This window comes from Ammodytes marinus (assembly GCF_949987685.1).
Source record: "Ammodytes marinus genome assembly, chromosome: 24".
NCBI lineage: Eukaryota > Metazoa > Chordata > Actinopteri > Uranoscopiformes > Ammodytidae > Ammodytes > Ammodytes marinus.
This window is the reverse complement of record NC_137228.1, coordinates 4,071,841-4,094,455: the sequence shown is the minus strand read 5'-3', so window position 1 is coordinate 4,094,455 and position 22,615 is coordinate 4,071,841. Positions and strand designations below refer to the sequence as shown.

Below are 22,615 nucleotides of genomic sequence, written 5' to 3'. Positions count from 1 at the left end.
ATCTCAAAACCTTTATGACATAAGAGGTTCTCACCCCAAGGTATATTTCACAGTTGACCATTAAGATAATCATTAAAGAATGTTACTGTTCAGCACTTTGGGAGGGGGTGGGTTGGGGGGGGGGGGGCATATTAGTGGAGCTGTTGTTGATAACAAGGCATATATTTTCTCTCTTGGACAGGTTCCAGCCGATAGTGAAGTATGGTATATGCCATAATAATGCCTGGACAATCATAAGGGAACAATAGGGAATATAAATCTAGATATTGGTTGCAAGTTTAAAGCCTCTGGAAAACCTGGTCTCAAATAGTAAACATTTGAAAATCTTTACAAAAATATTGATTGAAAATGAATGTTCATAATTATTATAAAACTTTTTTACAGTCCAGTTTGATAGGACAGTATGGGCGTGACCATATCAAACAGTCTACATGGGCAGCAGAGAACTGACGTGATTGGTTGACAATACTTATTGTGTCATAAGAACCAGAGCATAGCTAGCCTGGCACCGCCCACCTACCTACTTCTGCTCAATTTTTATTTCCCTTCAGTAGTCAGTCTGGGTCCGCGGTATATTCGCGGGTTTTCTTTTTTACCGGTTCAATCAGCAAACAGAGGGAGTGGCTGAGAACAATGATGTTGAGGTCGTGCGCCAGTTTCAGTTGTAGTCAGCAGGGGTGTAAAGTAGCGAATTACATTTACTCGCGTTCCTGTAATTGAGTAGTTTTTTCGTGTACTTGTAATTTTTTAAGTGATTTTTAAAACCAATACTTTTACTTTTACTTTGAGTATGTTTATTGTGAAGTATTGTACTTCGCTACATTTTATATCACCTGCGTTACTGAGTAAAAAAATAGATAGGCTAAAGGAGAGAAAAGAAAAGAAATATCGCGGGGGGCTTTTATTTTTACGGCACAATACCGGAAACTAACACAGTGAGTGATCGACAGGAGGAGAGAACACATTGAGCGACTTTATTATACTGAACTATAATGACAATATCTTTCAGTTGGATCTTATCAGATGGTAACCATCATGCAACTAATTCTCCAAATAACATAGTTAGAAGGATTTTGTGGATTTGGGTTTACAGGGGCTTTAAGAGTTGTTGGTGGGGTTAAATAAACATAGCACATCAAATCAGTAGGAGTATTTATCCAACCATACCTACATGCATAACTTCCTACTCACTTTACAAAACACCTCTTGCCTCTGTACCATCCCAATCCGAGAAACAAGAAAAAAATAAATCTGCTAAATTGCTTCTAGCACATCAGGTCCATAGATCATCTCTGCACACACAAAACGAGAAAAAAAAATCTTCAACTTTGTCAGTTTATTCTGCTGTGTTAGAAACAACTCGCCCCCCCAAGTTATCATTTTAAGATATTTTTTTGGCATTTTTATGCTTTTTAAAATGTATTGATAGTGTAGAGACAGAGTTGAAATGGGGCAGAGAGGGGAGTGACATGCAGAGAACGACCGCGGGTTGGAATCCAACGCAGGTCCGCTGCTGGCCGAGGCCCATGGAGGGGACGCCTTACCAACTGAGCTAAAGGTGCCCCCTCAGTTATCATTTTAGATCAATAAGGAATGTCAGTAAATATCAAGAGATTCCAGCCCTGCCTCGAGGAAGGTGGTTGTTGAGGGGGGGATGTTGAGAGGTATTGATAGATGGACCTGGAGCAAACAAGGCGCCAAAGTCACTAATACAAAGCTCTCGAGAGGGCCGTAAACCTGCAAGTCAACCAGAGGTTATCGTAAGGAAAAGAAAACTGTATGCTTTTTCCTCTCTCTCTCTCTCTCCCTTGCTCTCTCTCCCTCTCTCTCTCTCTCTGCCTTGCTATATGACTCATTTTTGATCCTATCGACTGAGTCTTGGATCCTTTGCCATTGTAGAAATAATGATAAAACTATCTACGAATCATAGTTCGTCATTAAACCAGCCAATTAGCCATTAGGTTTGGGTATATAAAGCTCAACGTGCTGCTCTGGAGCCCTGCAGTGGGTTGTCCTATTGCTTTCATAAATGAGTGCTGAAAAAGATTATAAATATTAGATTATTTTTTGCTTATTTCTTGTCAAAAATTTGAGAGATATTAGATAGAATATGTATTGCTCCAATGGGGAAATGGGGTTGCAACAGCGGAAAATAATATAATTCAAATGTATAATGTTTTACCATGGCAACCATCTTAGCCTGTCGCATTAGGCCGTAATGTGAATAGATTTAGTTCAGTAGGTATTTGGTTATTAACCAAAGTACACTGACATTTTGAATGACCTGAATGAGACAGCTGATCAACAAAGATACAACATGACATCCTGTGGGGAATGTTAGGGAAAATATTATTCATTTATTATGAATTTATTATCATAAATTGTGGAAATCTTCATGGAATCGGTCAAACTGCTCTGACCTCAGTCTTGTGTAAGATAGAGTCAGGTTGTTTTTCGCCAACTAGATTTGTTATGTCTCACTATACCCCAACCCTGAAAATCTAGTACGTAGGCTGAAATGTTCATCTCACTATAACTTCTCTGTATGACCGCCTATCGTTGGTCACTTCATTACAATCCCCTTGCTGTATTGTTTGTCTTGACCCTTGTTTGCAAACAAGATCTGTTCTATGTTGTATATAAACATTGTAACTTATATAGCGCTTTTTAGCCGATTTTCTCAGCCCCAAAGCGCTTTACATTTCTGACCACATTCACCCATTCATACACACACTCATACACCGATGGCAGTAGCTGCCATGCAAAGCGCTCTCTGAACCATCGGGAGCAATGTGGGGTTCAGTGTCTTGCCCAGGGACACTTCGACATGTTGCGGGTAGACGGGGGATCGAACCTCCGACCCTGCACTCCAGAGGCGACCTCCCTGCCCACTTCGCCACTGCCGCCGTGTCATCTGGTATTGTCTGCCACATTGCAATAGTTAATTTTTTTTATAACCAGACTTTTATTTAACTTCAGAAAAATAAATAGCTCTTGAATTTCGTGAACAATAAAATGCCCCCTTACTCAATTCACTACAGCCGAATTTGGTCTGGTATGACCAGTAGGCCTAATGGCTACTAATATAAGCCCCAACGGTAACAAAGTATGGACGTTTTTTGTTCAGGTTAGCCTCTGTGCTACAAGCTTACTTTATGTAACTCAATGCAATCATTATAGATTAAAGAATTGCGGTTTTAAATCAGCCCTTTTATGAGCTCTAGCTTATGCCGTCTAAAGTTAGTTATAAAACATCATACAACCTTTTTATCTTTTATCACACCACTACTACATTAGGATTTAACAATATACTGGAACTTTAGCATGCTCAGAACAATAAACTATAGTTCACAATGATCCATTTCCCTCTCCTTCTCTTTGAATGGAAAATGAACACGCTTTTGCTCGCTTCATATAGCATGCTATGTTGCAGCACTCAAAAGCATCAATTGCTGCGAGATTATAGAGAAAAATTACTTTCAACTTTTGACTGTACAGTACTCAAAAACATGCCCCCCTCGACAGTCGCATGGCAACAGCAGCTTCCTACATACAGTAGATGGAAGGTTTAGACTTGAGGCCATGTTTTTTTGATGTAGAAAATGAAAGCGCATGTCAATACACATGTCCGGTTGTTTGTGTCCCAAGTAAAAAGAGCTGAGTTGATTGGAGGCATATAGGTTGACTGCAAACCCCAAACGGCCGACCCAAATAGTCCCTGGGAGAAAAAAAACTTTAGTGAAGCAGTCAAGAATCAGCCCCAGTTCCTTGTTTGAGAAATTCACTGAATGAATTCTTTCTGATGTCTCCTTCCTTTCTTTTTTCCTCTTTCTCTCACCCTCCCTTGCCTGCCAACTGACATACTTTCTTTTAACTCCTCACATGGGCGAGCGACGGAAGGGGAGCGTGGGAGAGAGTGGGAGGGATAGAAAGAAAGGGAGGAAGGATGGAAAGATGGAAAGAGAAAGAAAGTCTGTTTTCTCAGCATCAAAAGACTGTCTCTGAGACTAGGGGGAATACATTGACTCTTGGATGTAGTGCTTTTTGATGATGCCTTTTTTTTCTGTTTCATGAAACCCAATGATACACAACACTAGCAAGCAGCATCAGAAGCAATGCATTATGGCGTACTTCTCCCTTTGAGACAGTTCTCGCCCTCTGTCTTGCTCTCTCTCTCTCTCTTACCCTCATCTAAATCTTCTTTCGCCTCTCATTATAACCTGTCTTTTTTAGAAATTGTAAGACCTGACATCAGCTTGCAGGCAAAGATGTACTGTGTGTGTGCAAGACAGAATTGAATGAAGTCCCTATAGACGTTATATACTTTTCTTAGAGAGGCAACTGCATATATATATCCCTAAATCATTAAACATTTAAGAGGGCTATACCCCAAGTGTTCAAAACTACAGAGAATAACATGTCCTAATACGTATGACCCAGAAACAAACTCCGTCATATTTGAAATCACATCAGCCCACTTGCCATAATTATACAGGCAAAAAAAACAAGCTCTTTATAGAGGTTAGATGAAATAGAATACTGACCAAGGTTTTTTTTTTTTTTTTTTCAAACTGTAGAGGGATGGATGGATGGAACAGATGCACACGCTATGCCCTTTGTGGCAATTACACAAACCTGATTGATGCTTTGCTTGATTGAACGCAATTTCATTCTCCGCATCTGTAGTTGCTCTTATCTCTTCGGAGGATACAGTATAGTGTCCTGGCAAATTTGATTTTTACGAGACCACATTACGGGATTAAAAAGTGAAGGTCTCATATCAACATCTTAATTCATTGCTAAGATTCAAGTCTTTTGAAACCAAACTTGGGTCTGCTTGCACTTCTTCTTCGTCTTTACGCAAACTTCTCGCTATGCCAACAATTTTTTTTTAAATCACAAAACCTATGGCCAGATACGGTGGAATAATATAAAATCTTCCCACTGTTTTTTTTTTCTTTGTTTTATTAATATCTTTGACGGATCTTTATCCAAAAATATATTTACGGTCCTCTATTCATGTTCCATGAATTATTTCGAATGGTTTGACATTCAGAATTACAGCAAGTAAATTGACTTGTTACATGGGCCAGGGTTGTGGTGGAGTGCTCACTCCCATCGTATCTTTGCACGGACAATCAGCAGGGGCACTTTTCTATTCGCCTGGGCTCATTATGATCAGAACAAAGTGAGCGCCTGCTGCCATAGGAGAGGGCCAGTGTGCACACAAAAGTAGCTTTGTTTTAAATGTCGCCCATATATCTCCATAAAGGTTAACAACGTCTGTTTTCTATCATTGAGGGTTTTGTTGCAGGAGACAAAAGGATACTAGAATGTGTTGAAGTCCAATTGGCACAGTGCAGTATAGTGTCAACACACTCTAAACTAATATCTGAGAAACCAAACCTTTAATGTGCACTATGCAACTTTGGGTGTGTCAGAGAAGTGAACATTTTCTAAAGCTATATTCGCATAACTTAACAAAAAAAAAATTCCTCACAGGGAAACTAGATCCCTGGAACACTGTTTGAAGTTAGAAAGCTTCCTGAAAAGTCACTGTTTCACTGCTGTTGTTTACAGAGGCAGGGGCCCACCGTTTTGTTAACAAACATTCTAGTCTTACGTTTGGTTTTCAAATAATTTAGTTTTGATTTATGAATGATTCAATAAGAATTACATGTAGAAAGAAATATCTGTTTTGCAGGCTCTTCATATGTGAAGAGCCTGCAAAAGCCTCCCCTGAAACTGCATAGTGCAGTGGAGAAGTATCACTGTATTTAGCTTAAAGGTGAAGTAAGCGGTTTATTTATGTTAATATAAGTGTTAAATCGCTCTTTATTCATACAGTGATAATTTACATAATGTGCGCGTTTCATAAAGCCGATCTCTGTCAGCTGCTCTGCATGTAATCGGCAAATAAACTTATTGGAGGATCCCGAAATGTCTACCCAATCACGAGAGAGAACGCTACAAACCGAAACCCGTCTCACTCATGGTCTCACTGCCGGTGCACGCCAGAGCAACAGATGGGTGAATGTTTATGTGCCTACAATGGCGGAGCAGGTAAAAAAAAATCCCAATGTCTGTTTTGATGGTTTTTATCATGTTTTATCACACTTATGGATCTTAGATGATGCTAGATAACTCGCTGCTTGAAGACTGCAGTGCATTAATGTGGTGACGTAGGGACGAGCGAGGGGACTGCTAACTTCAGTAACTGAAAGGAAGTTAGCTAAAAGAACCATTCCGCTTACAGCACCTTTAATAAGTATCTTTAAGAATAAGGTTGTGTTTCCTGCCATCTGCTGGAGGCTGTTAGTATATGCAGCAGTTTACATGTACCCCCCTCCTCCAGAATAACACAGTTTCACACACCCACACACTCATGGGCAGACACACATTAAAGGGCGTGTACGTGTGATTAACACTCCCCGTTTCCACATTTCTCGCCAATTAGCAGCTGCTTGTTGTAGCTCATACTGACAGATATTCAAAAGACAATTCTTATAGCCTTCCCGTGTCAATAAAGCCATAGATGCCATAATTATGCCATGTTTGATTACTCCCTGTTTGTAGTTTGCACTGCACAGGGGCCAATTTCATGGACAAAGATTCTGCTTATTAATGTTTACACTCTTCAATTACGGCACATATCATAGAATTGTCTTGATTGCTTCTGGCTGAAATGCATCTTGGGAAATGTTGTTCATCTTTTTTTTTTTACTGAGGCATTAACCAGGAGAGTTAAAGATGACTGTTGTGTTGTGTTGTGTGACCCCTTTTTAACCCCCCTTTCCAGCCCTAATCTTTTGCATACAGTCCCACGTATATATTTCACTGTTTATGCTAGAGATATTTATGAGCCTTTTTGTGAGAATGTGTTATGTAGCATGTTGGAAATATATTCAAGACTTTCAAAACGGCCTTCCTCTAGTGCAAATTTTCCACACTAATTAAACATGGACGCACTTGAAATACACTGCAAGCGAGGCAATTCAACCGTTGCTTGTATCCTAGCGTATAGCCTAACAGATGTCTTCCCCCTGTAATACACGATTCAGTCAAGTCCCTCTTACAAACCACTCACCTCCAGTCAAACCCAGTGAAGCTCTCACTGCATACGATTGAGCCTGAGACACCCACTTTTTTACCTTGAAATGATGTTGCCAAGTAACAACCTCCGGAGTGTGTGTGTGGGTGTGTGGGTGTGTGTGTGAGTGTGTGGGTGAGTAAGTGGTGGGTGGGTGTGCATATGTCTGCTTTCAGGTGTGTCCTTGACATGTGTTGTGAAGTGCAATTGCGGGCTCTTAAAGTGGGAAACAGCTGGGCAAATGAATTCCAAGTCCTCTTCTCAGTACTACCCATAATGCTTTGCAAAGGGCAACACACTATTATGATGCAGCCATGTAATTAATAGATGCCATCTGTATTTTACGTTTTGCATCACACCTCATGTATTTGTCAATTTTTTTTCTAACCTATTTCACTCTGTCTCTCTCTCTGTCTCCCCCCAGCTCTCTCTCTCTCTCTCTCTCTCTCTCTCTCTCTCTCTCTCTCTCTCTCTCTCTCTCTGTAGGGCGCTGCTTAACTGATACATGTACCACAGTAATCCCCCTTCTTAGCGAACGGGATTAATATTTAATTCAAGAAGAGCCTTTTATCGATAATTCGCTGTGCGTTTCATTGTTCACTGTGTTTAGGGTGGCTTTAACCCGGCTTTTGGCAAATTGAAGGGGAATGGTTAAGTGCATTAGAGCGATAGACTGGGGGCAGGATAGGATAGGAGGACCAGAACACAGCTTCTTATCACACAAGAGAGTGAGGTAAAGGTGTCAGCATTCCTATATTCTTCTAAAAGCAAAAATACCGCTGTCAAGTGCTCTCGGTCTTTATGTAATGCAGGTGTTTACAGGAGTATGTATATAGGGCTTCTTAAGGGATCCCATACCATCACTTTAGAGTCTATCTATCCATAATGGATTTCTGAACCACTTTGTGCTTTTATCCTTGACGCGCACACACACAAAGTAAACTATCTTGACTGTGAAATGCCTCAGTATTGGTTCTTTCTCGACAGTGCACTTTTAATGTTGGCAACATATTGCGGAGTGCAATCACCTGGTATACCCTCCAAACCCATGAGGTTATTTTAACTCTGCAGGTCTGTGTGTTAAAGAGGCCCTGCTGCTTTCTATGGTGTTACACATGCTCTGTAAGCAGAAAAATAAGTTATCACCAAGGGGCTATATTGGAAATCAAATCAAATCAAATCAGTTTTATTTGTATAGCCCAAAATCACAAATGCATTTGTCTCAGTGGGCTTTACATTTCATACATTATACAATATAATACAATATGACACCCTGCCCTTACACCCTTAGCTCGGCTGAGAAAAAACTCCCAGTAAAAACCCTTTACCGGGATTAAAAAAATAATAATTGAAGAAATCTCAAGGAGAGTCGACAGAGTAAGGGATCCCTCTCCCAGGACGGACATACTGCAATAGATGTCATAAGTAGAGAAAATCACGAAGGAATTTGATCATTGACCAGGTGATTACATGGTAATACTAAGTAAAGTGCAGGAAGACTTCAGATGCTGCCAGAGGATCCACACCGTCTCGTCTCGGAAAAGTTTCTTGTAGAAGATACTGAAGGTGAGAGACTTGAATTTGTACATTGGCGAAGGTGGAATAAAAAAAGAGTTACACTAGCTCTAAATCTACAATGCTGAAGTTCACCACAAAAATGTCAGTTCAAAGGGAGCCTTAAAGGTGCACTATGCAGTTTTAAAGGTGCAGTGTGTAATATGACATCATCAAGTAAGTTCTAGAAAGTTCTAGAATGCAACGCTCCCTGAATAACCCCACCCCTTTCGGATAATAACAGAAGCTACAGTGGCCTTCAAGGACAAGAACAATTCTAAATTTTAAACAATCCACCTGATGACATTCCAACTATGACACTTCCAAAATGGCGGTGACAAGGCCTTGGTCCAAAGTATGGAGAAATATGGACATATATGAGACCCTTTCTAAGGAATAAAATAATAATTCTAAAAAAAAAAATCAGCTATTATGCACTAAATTAAACGTACTTATGGATATTATAATTATTTTCTACTAAATCTTCTAGGAAATAAAACCCAAAATTCTACACAATGCAGGTTTAAGGGAAGGGGATTTGTTAACATTTGCAGGGCCTGCAGTTAGTTGATCAAATGAATGTTCACTATTTTCTTAGTTTTTAATAATTCTAGCATCATTTATCAAAACTAAATTGTTTTGAGGCACCTCGAACCAAAGGTAAGACTAGAATATGTTTGTAAACCAAGCTGTGGGCCCTGCTGCTATAAAGAACAGTTTAACAGTGACTTGTTCAGGAAGCTTTCTAACTTCAAACAGTGTTCCAGGGATTACACTTTCCTGTGAGGAATGTTTGTTTACTCAGTTATGAGAATATACCTTAGAAAATGTCCACTTCTCTGACACACCCAAAGTGACACAGTGCACCTTTAATGTGTATACCTTTCATTAATTGACTTTCCAACTTTGAAGCACCTGGTGATATCTCTCCTAGTCTAAAGAGAGCATTGGTCTTTCGTCTGTCCTCGGCCTATTTCTGCTGGTGTCTTTAATAATTTACAGTTGGGAAAAAAACAGGTAATGCTTTATAATAGAAATTAATCTGGGTAATGTAGCCTATAGGAATTATTATTTATTTTTTCTGACACACCAATTAGGGTTTTCTTTTCTTTTTTATGAATTGAAACAGCATTGAATGCAACCCCTGGTGGATTGGTGATATAAGAGTGCTTTGGCTCCACCTAATGGACCATTTTATTTTTTATGTTTGAATGCAATTCGATGCAATTGCGTCATCGTGCTTTCTCAATCCGCGGAAATCCGTGGGCAACCCTTCAGCATGAAGTCGGGCAGAGTCACACTTAAAAATAGAAATATGGCGATGCCACCTTCAAAATAAAACAGGATTTTTTTTTCTAGCAGACCACTTCACAATTATATTGAGAGAGCAGGTTTTCACAAAGATAATAAAAAAACACCTAAAAAAGTTATACGAAAAAAGAAGACATCATAATCAAATTAAATATACACCAAAATATTGTAGCCAATTTATTAACACATTGAATTGAATTGAATTGAACATGTTTTATTTCGAACAAGTAAAGAAAAACAAAGAAAAAGCAATAGTAAGCAATACAATTAAAATATATAGCCTTTTCATGTAAGCAATAATAACCTAGCCTTTATGCAGCCAAAGGCCTACATCACCTTCCATATAGACTGCTCATAGAGCTTCATAGTGCTGAAAATACTTGTAGACCTGCCTGTTATTAGGCTACTAAGTAAGTATAACTTTTGGCATTTATTCTATTACTCAAAACATTTGTACGCATACACACCTGTGCATATTTTAATTTGAAATACTTGGTCGGAAGTTTGAGCTTGTAGTAGGACGAGCTTGACACTGTTGATCAACTTGGTTTTACCCACAACGGTATTTTCCGGAGCGAGTGCAGCCATTTCTGGTATCCGTCTGTTCTATTCTCTATACGCTGATTAAGAAAGTGTCTCCTAGATCTGACAAAGAGTCTGGAGTAACAAATAGCCTAGGTAGATTTCTAACCCCAGTTCCGTCGGCTGGCCTTGGCCCGCCAGCTGAACCTCGTCAGGATGGATCCAGCGAGCCGATACCAAGTGGTGAGTAGCGGGCGGAGGGAGATCGAAACACCGTGTGGTTGCTCCGGGAACTCGGCCTGTCTTTCACAGGAAACAGGGCCTCGCTTATATTACAGGCATCGCTACAGTTTAACAATATAAGTAGAATGAAACATATGAAGTCGACACAAAAGATAAACATACTATTTTGGCCTCTGAATAGCCACTTCTGTAGCATTTTGTCACTATTTATTTCCTCGAATTGTTTTGTTTTGACAGCTAGCCTCAGGAAGCACTTCCGCATCGGCCATGCTAACGTTAGCGTAGCCAGCCAATGTTTATTCTTGTAGGCCTTGGAAGCAGGTTCCACATTAATAAACATAGTATTAGATATCATATCTTCACGTGCTTAGTATGAACACCCATGTTAAGTTACACGGCTTTGGATAAGCTGAGCTACTAGATGTAAATTAGCTTTAGTAGGGGAATTTAATGGCTAATATCTAATGTGGCTTAAAGTTTTTAGGCCACTCAGCCAAATATTTTTTTAACTAATGAGTCGGACGGACGGGTGAAGTATTTGAGTCCAAAAGGTTAGTAAGAGTCACGTGAAGTGTATTCCATTAATAACCAAGTAACTTTACCAAGTTATGACTGCTATCTCGCCTTGTTATACAATAATTCAGTGTTATTCTCCATAGGTGTGAACGGTTTCCCTAGTCAATAGCAATGTTTGATGTTGAGTTAAAACTAGCCTACATTTTGAAAACGTCACAATGTGTCGAGGATATGTGCATTTAATAGGTGGGACGTTATTATTGTGTCTTTTCAAAGTGTAATTCAAGCCGTGGAAAGTTACAGCAAGCGGGGCTGAGACTGAGATGTTGTTAACAGTAATGCCCACTTTTTCAGATAAAGTGGGCTTTGTGCTCGGATGCCTGTGGTGATTGGATATGCGAGTGATAATCCCACAAGACTCAATAGGAGCCTAAACAAATCACAGTTGTGTGTGTGCACGAGGCTGGTCAAAGTACAACGTTTTTTTGTGTGTGTGAAACTAACAGTAAGCCCTACAGTAATACAGTGTTCTGCTTTTCAGTGCCCTGTATCATGTAGGCTATGTGTTGAATAATTGTACAAAAAGTAGGCTAATTTAACCATGTGTGCAGCAGACCACGCCATCTTTATTTCATTATATGCCTTCACATACACACTGGAAATTCCTTTTTGCTCTCTAGGGGGGAGGGGGGGGTTATTATTTGGACATACAAGGTCGGAGGCTTTGCTGTTATGTTGTTAAGATCTTATATAATACGATAGTGTGTGTGTGTGTAAAAGGGGAGGGGGGGGGGGGGGTGTGCGTTATGCTCTGTCCTTGATTCTCAGCCAGTTGTCAGCTCACTCATTCACTCACTGTCCCTGCTGCATGTCAACCCAACCAAAATAATCTTTCACCTGTGACTGTATTTCTGTGTAAACAATGGCCCAGTGATTGTAAATGTAATCGAGCATATTATCTCCTGTTATTATTTATTAGTCACCTCACCTGTGAGTTATTAATTTTTTTAAGATCAGTCTGTCGTGCGATAATGTTAAAGATTTAAGGCGTTACCTTGTTTGCGACACTGTAACCTATTAAACATAGTTATACCGGCGATGATTTGAATTGATAGCTTCTGAATAAATAGCTTCAGACCTAAACTTGTTGTCAAAACAAAAGCAAGCATTTTTCGGTTACTTCCTTTCTTTGCAAAACAGTGCACTGCGTCACCCTGACATATTGTATGCACTCTTCACTGCCGTCACTCGTGGATTTTTCACTTAACGTCATTGAGGAATGTGTACTACGCCTTGTTAACAAGCTGTACTCGCTGGGCCACATTGACAGAGCTTGAGTAAACCTTTACTTAGTATTATCCTCAAGGTGACGTGCCATTGAACAGATCATATAACCTACACCTTATTTTGGACTTGATATTGCATGATTACAAAAAAAACAAAAGAAAGTTGTAATTTGCTAACGTCAGTTGCAGCTTTGTCATCGTCCTAGCATAAGATTGCGCGGCTAAGTGTTGTTTAAGGCTGTGACTGGGTGTAGTTAACTTTCTCAAGGGCACTCCATTGGAAGTCACAAAAGAGCCTGCCCAGATTTCACCACCCCCCCCCGCCCCCTCTGTCATTTCAGAAGGTGTTTGGCTGTTTGGTCAGTCTCCTAACCTCACCACCTGTCTGACATTTTGTCGGTTGCAAACTTGAGTAACCGGGGCGACATACTACTTCCAAAATGCAGGTTATGTATGTTGTAATCCTGTGGCTGTGTCACAATACAAACCAGTTGCAAGTCGAGGCAATAGGAAGGGTTCACGTTGCATTATGGGTAAACAAAAATACAGCTCTGATGCGATTTGAGGAGATTGAATTAGTAAACGGCAACAAAAACATAGCGAGGTAACTATTCAATATGAATACATTAACTGCTATGGCTGAAAAAGGTCTATAGTAAAAAAGTATTGCTTGTTAATCTTAACCTTTAAAAATGTATATTTATAACACACTTTGCAGTAATGTGTCCTTATTAATAGGATCTTGACTGTCCACTTTGTATGGGAAAATGTGTTACATAATCACTCCCTCATGTCTTCTTTACATAGTTGCCATTCTGCCTAGTGGAAAAGCACAAGGCCAGTTTTTGAACACTGAGCATTCCCTCACACCCTCACTTTTTTGACCGTTTGATCATCAGCTGATCTTGCTTTTTGCCAATTCCCTCTCTCTCTCTTCCTGTCTCTCTCTTCCTCTCTCTACCTCCTCCATCCAGTTCCACAATGATGAAGACGACTCTTCCGAGGCCTCCACCAGTGAGCAGCAGCAGCAGCAGCAGCCGTGCACTTCTGCCCAGGCCCGGGCCAGCACATCGGGCTATAGCCAGGACCAGAGCCTGCAGCCTGGGGGCACCAGCTCTGCTCATCATGCCCCAGCAGAGGCATCGTGTTCGGGCACTCAGGAGGGGGAGGACGCGATGGAGGCACCACCACCTCCATACGCCTCCATTGAGCTGGGAGCAACCGCAGCACCCGGTATGTATAGGAAACGGAATCTGGGTTTGTGTTTGATTGAATTTGTCTCTACAAAGTCAGCGATTCTGGAAAACACTTCTCCTCACTAGGGGTGTCACTATTCTTATTTCAAAAGATGTACCGCAAACAAAATATTGTCAAATTTAAATCATTTATTTTCAATATGAACGTAACATTATCCAGTCATTTTGGAAGCAACACGAGATTGTGACACCGTTACTCCGCACAATCGGCTACCTGTCCGTATTGTATGTGCGCTGTAAAAAAAATAATCCGGTGTAAATACACAGCCTAGGCTCTGTTAACAGGTATGTAAACAAATTGTATGTCTACAAAGGGGGCCCCACTGTAGCCAGCAACATGCCCGTTTACAGACCCTACGAATGGATTTTTTTATTCAGCGAACACACAGTATATACAGGGAGCAGATCCTTTTGGAGATACACTGATTTTGACAACAAGCATTCTCCAGAATCGCTGACCTTTTGAATTGTACATTTTATTATTTTTTTATTTTTTTAAGATTTTTTTTTGGCATTTTCAAGCTTTATTAGATAGTACAGAGTTGAAATGGGGAGACAGAGAGAGAGGGGGGATGACATGCAGTAAGGCCGCGACCACTGCAACGAAGGCCGGAGCCAATATGGTACACGCTCTATCCACTACGCCACCGGAGCGCCCTAAATTGTACATTTTCAAGACAGTGACTATATTTTTCCCTCAGTGTGGCTTCCTAAAAGTAGCGACATCTGTGTTTTTGTAGCAGTTTTTTAGACTTGTCTTCACTCATGAGTCAGCATTGATTTCCATGACAGCACTACCACATCATTGGCAGACACTCGACGCCGCCTTCATTTTCCTTTTACTTGGGAACCAAATATTTTCCTTTCCTGCTGATTCCCCACAGAGACTAGTTATGGCAGCGACTTCCCAGTCCCTCCGCCCTACAGCGTCGCCACATCACTGCCCACTTACGACGAAGCAGAGAAGGCCAAAGCCGCCGCTATGGCTGTGTCCACCGTGGATGTAATGCCACGGGTAAGGACTAATACACACACACACACACACACACACACACACACACACACACACACACACACACACACACCATTAACAAGGTATTGTTACAGTGTATCAATGTGAGTTTATACAGTTTCAGAGGAAGGGGATTTGTTTACATTCACGGAGCATGTAGTTAGTTTACAAAACATATTTACTCTACATGTAATTCTTAGTATTGAATAATTCTATCATCCTAAATCAAAACTAAATTATTTTGAGGAACCTGGAACCAAACATAAGACTAGAATATTTTTCTAAACAAAACGGTGGGCCCTGCTGCTGTAAACACTGTGTTCTAAGTGTTCAAACTTCAAACAGTGTTCCAGGGATCACATTTTCCTTTCAGGAAGTTTATGTTTAACATTATATAAAATGTTCACCTCTCTGACACACTGAAAGTTACATAGTGCACCTTTTAAAGAGCATTCACATACTTCACAAAGGTATTGTTATCAATGTAAGTTTATATTACATTTTCTTTATTAAAAGTACCTGAAGATGCATCAGAATTAAATCCACCCTACATTTGCCGGTATGGCCTGACGTTGGCATTGATTTTCATTTTAAGTGGCATTAAAAAGTAAGTCTGTTTATGGTTCACTTGTTTGCCATATATTCATGGGATTATATTGTGTGTCTGTGTCCATGTTAGGATGATGAATTCCCTCCCAGAGACGATTTCAGTGACGCCGACCAGCTTCGAGTTGGCAACGATGGAATCTTCATGTTGGCCTTTTTCAGTAAGCCAGTCTCCCCCTTAAAGCTACAGTGTTACAGTTAGCAGTACAATCAACAACTGAAACATTTCTTGGAGCGCTTTTTGGTATTTTTATGTGCTCCTGCTAGATTGTCTTTTTTGCTGACAAAAGGTGCTAACGTTTTTCCTCTGTGGTGGCAGATAAAACGTACTTTTGTTTTCACAGTCAAACGGAGACAACCATTAAGATGATCATCTTGTTTGCCTTTATCTCTAAATCGTCCTTATCAACGGCCATCTCTAAAACTTATCCACCATACATTACTAGTGCTTTCATTTTGAAAATATCTACTGCCATTTTCAAAGTAATCTTTTGCAAAAAAAAAATCCAAAATGAATGTAGTATTGTACATATTAAATAATTTTTAATTTTTACAATTTTGTTGTTGTTTTTTGAGCAAGTATCTTGTGTGTTTGTCCCTCTCTAGTGGCCTTCCTGTTTAACTGGATCGGGTTCTGCCTGTCGTTCTGTCTGACCAACACCATCGCAGGTCGCTACGGCGCCATCTGCGGCTTTGGCCTCTCCCTCATCAAGTGGATTCTCATTGTCAGGGTACGTAACGACCGACCCTCAGTTAATACAGTATGTTAGTGACCGTAGGCATGGGCCGGTATGGTAACCTTTTGCAAAAATTCCACAGTTTCACGGTATTGCTAATACAGCTCTCAAATGTGTTATTTTGAAATGTCACGGTAAAAAAAACATTTTGTGGCGCTGAACACAAACTTTACATTTTTTAAAAACCATGTAGAATATTCTGAACATAATTAAACGTGTATGATAGACAATAATTTAATTATTTTAATCAAAATTGAAATAAAAAGCAGTCCTCAAGTGTTTTCAACAAGGTTTTTAGAGACACGCTCACTCTGTACACATTTCTCTTCTAGTACAAGTGGTTATGATGCAGCGATATTCTGAACATTTAATGAACTTGTATGTTTAAATACCCTTTGTGTTCTAGTACCTAAGAACGGTATGACAGAGATAATGGCTGTATTGAAACCTTGACTTTTTCATACCTCGGTACCGGTTATCGTCCCATGCCTAAGTGACTGTATTGGCCTGAATATATAGGACAGATAACACAAACATTTGATGGAAAAGGGGTGGGTGATTGGGGGGGGGGGGGTCATCGCATATTCTAAATATAGCATCAGTAAGAATATATTACTGTTAACTTAAAATTATGGAAAATCATATAATTTGTCTTCTTCTGTGACACAGTTCTCTGACTACTTCACCGGCTACTTTAACGGTCAATACTGGCTGTGGTGGATCTTCCTGTTGCTCGGTGAGTGTATATATTGTAACTGTAAATAGTGTTGTGGACAATCCTTAAGTCTTTGCATTATTATTTTTGGCTGATTTCTCACGCTGAGACCTGTCCTTTTTCCCTTCCAACAGGCCTCCTGCTCTTCTTCAGGGGATTCGTGAACTACCTAAAAGTGCGCAACATGTCGGAGAATATGGCCACCTCTCATCGGACACGCCTCTTCTTTCTCTACTAAAAAAAGGTAAAGTCAAATCTTTTCTGAAGCCCTTGGGGTTTTCAGGGTAAAAGCAACTTTTTATTGCGGCACATTCCATTGTGGCGCATCACACAAGGAATCATCATCATTAAGACCATAGCGCCGTAAAAACTTAAAGGTACAGTGTGTAATATGACATCATCAAGAAAGTTCTACAAAGTTATAGAATGCATCGCTCCCTGGGTAACCCCAACCCTTTCGAATAATAACAGAAGCTACAGTGGCCTTCAAGGACAAGAACAATTCTAAATTTTAAACAATGCACCTGATGACATTCCAACTATGACACTTTCAAGATGGCTGCACTAGGCCTTGGTCCAAGATATGCAGAAATATGGACATATATGAGACCCTTTCTAAGGGAAAAAATAATAATAAAAAAAAAAATTCAGCTATTATGCACTAAATTAAATGTACTTATGGATATTATAATTATTTTCTACAAAATTCCTGCTAGGAAATAAAACCCAAAATTCTACACACTGCAGGTTTAAGAATAAACACAACATGTTTGTATTGTCGTCAACACTTGTCCGTGCCGTTCAATTTCCAAGTTCACAAAATAAAGAAAAAGAAACAGGATAATATTTCTATTTGTGCATTAAGCGCTTTGAGTGCCTAGAAAAGCGTTATATAAATCCAATCCATTATTATTATTATTATTATTATTATTATTATTATTATTATTATTATTATTAAGCAGCTTAAAACATCTGACAGCCTTTTACAAAATTCACTACATTCAAGTAGTATCATTTCAGTAGACTACAGAAAATAAATATATGAGACAAACACATGTCTGCACAATATAGAAACCAGGACGGTCGGCATGCAGTGGATGTCTCGTGTACAGAAAGGAACCATAGAAAATCACAACGGAATTCATCATTGACTAAATGTTTACATGCCGATACTATAAAATAAAATAGGAGTAGTGTGGATGCAGGAGGACTTGAGATGCTTCCACAGGAGAGGCCTGATCCACTACATTTCGTCTCCACCAAGGAAACCTGGAAGAGGGCAGACAGAGAACCAATGAGCGAAGTGAACATAGAGAGTGAACAGGCATGAGAGTAGAACGAGGACTATCCTGCCGAGCCATGGGTCAATCAGGCACTAGTAGCAGGGGGAGACTAAAGCTTGGAAGACTGAGAAGGAGATGGTGGAAGATAAACAAAGAAACACAATGTTAGAGAAATGCGTGAATATATATTACAGTCATTATCAGTTACAATGTTTGCGTCAGCAGGACACTTATGCACCGGTCAGACCAGGGTACTCGGGCGCAGACTAACGAGGCCAACCAAACCGCCAGAGAGCAGGCCCCGGAGCGGTACCAGCCCCAAGCAGGTCCGGATGACTAGAATAGAGAGAAAAAGACATTAAAGAGGACCTATTATACTACTTTTCTGGTCTTAATTTCTTGTTTTACACTGCTATAGAGCAATCTGACACGAATCACATCACAAAAAACTATGTAGATTTTCGGGAAGCTCTTTCTCTTATTTTGGCGATCCAGCACGTCCTGTCAACACTTGAGTGTGTGTGCTTCGGCAATCTCCGCTCCCTCCGCCTGTGATCGGCCATCTCCGCTCCCCCCCTCCCCCCCCCCCCCTCCTGCAAACCCCACTCCGTTGTGATTGGTTACCTTCCTTCCGGAACACTTTCAGTGGCGGGAAGCGCGAGCATGGACCTATAAGGGCGCGAGGCAGACGCGAACAGGGAAGTGACAGCATTACCATACATGGAAACATCCGCATGGTGACTTCACAAAGTTACATGCGACGTCACAAAGTTACGGAAGGGTAGACCGCTTTGAACACGTGACTTCTCGACTGGCTAGAATAGTGTTTAGTGCTCTGCACAGACACCCCAGACGGTCAGCGGGGAATACGTCGAAATGCATGTAAGTCATTATTTGATAATTTAGTATGGTTAAGCATGACTATGAATCATCATAACAACGTTTATAGGTCATAAAAGTCAAAAAGCATCATAGGTCCGCTTTAAAGAATAGGGAATAGAGAATACACAGCCAAAAAAAAGCATTGCCGCCACCACAAGACACAATCGCAACAATCATACCTCGCTCCGCTTGCCAAGGGTGCAAGACGAGGGAAGTCATTGAGGTTGCATTCATGGGCCACTGATAGCTTGCTTCACACACTATTTTCAAACCAAAACAGCAGAAATGAGGCCAACGTAAGATGCACACACTAGCAAATGAATATAAAGTTTTTCAATATGAACCCCACATAAATATTAAGATAAGACATACAGATAATAATTATTCTTTATTAAAAGTACCTTTTTTAAGATGTGTCAATTTCGATTATATCCTTTCTACTTTTGCCAGTATGGCCTGACATTGGTGTTCAATTGAATTTAATTGGCATTAAAAAAGTCTTGAATTTTCTTCACTTGTCCCAACCCCAACAGGTTTCTGCACCACCACCATTCCTTTGTCAATGTGAAGTTCCTTCCCTCCCGCCTCGAATGACCTGTGCAAGGAGGACTTGCAGTGAAGAGAGGAGACGGGGAAGGCAAATGAAAGAATGAAGTAGGGACACAAAGTCTCCATTTTAAAAAGCATAACACGACTGGTTCTGAAGCCTCCCCACCCCACTGCTTCTGAACCCGAGCCGTGTAAACAAGTCTTTGATTCTCAGATCCTCCTTTCTCTGCCTTTTGTTTTACTTGTTTTTCATTTCCTGTTTGATTCAAAATGTCCGACACAATCTGCTCCGGGATTGTGTGGTGGAAAAATAACCCATATGTGTTATGTCGCCCGAAAGAGGGAGTGCTTTTTGAGATATACCGTGTGACCTCGGTTGGTCCAAAATGAGAAATCAAATATTAAAATTTGTATCGGACTTTTGCCGCAAAGATTAAGTGAGGATTTGGAATGTGAGTGCAGTCCTGTTACGCATACGGCGCTCCGACCTGTCGCACAATACAATGTCTCTTTAAGCAGCTCCCACTCTAGTTTTGCCATGCTACTTTGTTCACTGCACACTTAAGTCTTACTTTAACTGTAATGTAATACGGCGTGGTGCTTACTTTAAGTTTGACAAAGTGCATCCTACTAACATCATAATAAGAAACCAGGATGGATTAGTTGACATATCACAGACCATGGTGCATTTTCATGCGTTTTTTAAACTAAATTTTATGAAGAAGGAAATAACCAGGAATTGGTTGAAATAATTGACAAAAAACACATCTTCGTTGTCTATTTTATTCTATTCCTTGGATCTTCGTTGAACTAAAAACCTATGCAGTAAAAAAAATAAAAATCCTTCAAGGTAGAGTGACATTTACCACTGCAGCACTGGTTGGCATTTTAGTCCTTTTCAAAACGGCCTGCGTAACTACCGAAAACCAAAACAGAATCGCTGGTTCTCGACTGAAAAAAAGAAAATACCTTCTCGAGAATCGGTGTCTCTCAACAGATCACCCAATTCACGTATAAAACATGATGTACACTTGCTTTTTTTTTTTTTTTTTCCTACGCCTACTTACTCCACACCGGTTGCCAAAATCTGTCTGGTAAAAATGGTCCCTATATAAGCTATCTTTGGTGTTTTTTAGGCCACGAAACAGGTGGATGTTAAATTCTGCGATAACGGAAAGCTGTAGTCTAAATAGTTTATTTTAGTAAAAGCTTAGGTGCTCATTAAACTAGCTGTACAGCGGAAGTGAATGAGGTGTGTGGTTGTGCCATACACACCTTAGTGCCAACAAATCAATTTGAATTACAAGTATGAAAATGATATAATAGTAAGAAATTGCAATGCAATAAAAAAAACAATTGAAATGTGACTGGTTCTGCATGTTGAGCATGACTTAGAGAACCCAAATATACATATAATTGATATAAGATTCTTATTTGTGGTGGTGAAACTAACGTACGGGAAAACAATTACATTCAACAGTGATGAGGGCAGGGAGCGCCGTCTTGGAAAGGACAAGAGAAACAAACATGCTTTTTAGATTAATTTTGTCATCCAGAAAAATGGAATGTATATACCAGCTTATGCCAATTCGTAATGTTTGCACTTTGAAGAAACTTCTGTATAGTATGAATTGAGAATCTGCTTAACTTGGTGTGGTGGGGTCGAGAAAAGAAGAAGAAGAAGAAAAAAGAACATGTTATTTTAGCCATCCAAGTTTTTAACTGGAATTTCTTAAATCATCCCAAATGGATCATTTTGCCTTTTGCACTTTTAATTTTTCAGAATGATTATGTTGTTATCGTGTGTCTTGTTTTCATCGCTTTTTGGCCTAAACTGTGACAGCTGAAGTGTTGTCCAACAGGCAGCAACAAATATGCTTTTCTTCTATGGACTCGGGTCATATCCCACTTTAAGCCTCTTTGAGCAATATCAAGATCTTTGCAAATAATTAAAGCTCTGCTGCATGATTTGTCCATGTCAATGAGTGGGCTAATATTAGAATTCATCTAGTGCAAATATATTTTGTTTGTTTGTAAATAAACGAAGAAAAAAAAAATCAAGACGGCAGCCATATTTGTTTTTTGTCTTAAATGATAATGCTCGTAACATCTTCTCAAACAGTTGTTATGCATTGATCGGAACTGGAATTACATTGACACGCGATGTCTTGCAAAAATGCCAATAAAGTTCAAAAGCCTGCCAGCTAAATTTGATGTTGCATTATGTTTTTTGTTTTTTTTTCACATACACATTTGGTTACCTTTTTTATAGAAGATTGTATCCACCCAGGGGTCACCAACCTTTTTGAACCTGAGGGATACTTCAAGGATACTGAGTCATACGAAGGGCACCCAGTTTGATACACTCTTCTGAAATAACAAATTTGCTCAGTTTGCCTTTAGTTATATATTAGTATTAATGATTAATGATACTCATCTATGTGAAGACACTGATCATGTTAATGATTTCTCACAATAATTATCAACAATGACTTAAAAAATGTGGGAAACAGATTATTATGCTATTTTTAGAACAGGCCTGAGGGCGCCTCATATGGTCCTTGCGGGCTACCTGGTGCCCGCGGGCACTGTGTTGGTTACCCCTAGATGGTGCTGAATACTTGGGTCTTTAGTCTTGGTTCAAAGCTCTTGAGAATGCCTCAATCCAACTGAAGAAAGAAAATAAAAAATGTATAACAATGTATGACCCCCTGAACTCTGAACACTCATAGGTCATCTTATCCTCTTTTACCGACAAGATTCAGCTTCTTTTTATTTTTTTAGCGTAGAAATTTGCTTATTTCATCTGAACTAAAATCCAACATATTCAATTTAAGTTTAGCAAGATAATGGCAAAGGAACACCTCACCTGAATACTATTTATATAGTGTAAGGCTAGGAGTCCAGAACCAGTGGTGAGGGGGGAACCATTTAATTTGAATGGCTCTTCCGTCTTTGATGGGCAGACATTTTAATTATCTATAAAAATCTTCAGGTCTAAGTATCGATATATTCCTAAATGAATGTTTGTGTGTGTGTATGTGTGCGTGTGT

General features: G+C 39.8%; 1 protein-coding gene across 1 annotated transcript; it reads left to right on the top strand.

Annotated features, from left to right (window-relative positions):
- The first annotated feature begins 10,500 nt into the window (after positions 1-10,500).
- Positions 10,501-21,768, top strand: ndfip2 (Nedd4 family interacting protein 2). Its single transcript, XM_080053276.1, has 8 exons — positions 10,501-10,720; positions 13,497-13,755; positions 14,663-14,793; positions 15,470-15,557; positions 16,003-16,127; positions 16,803-16,869; positions 16,983-17,092; positions 19,547-21,768. Exons 1-7 carry the CDS (start codon positions 10,694-10,696, stop codon positions 17,084-17,086), a joined length of 801 nt encoding a protein of 266 aa, XP_079909402.1. The 5' UTR covers positions 10,501-10,693; the 3' UTR covers positions 17,087-17,092; positions 19,547-21,768.
- Positions 21,769-22,615: the final 847 nt, after the last annotated feature.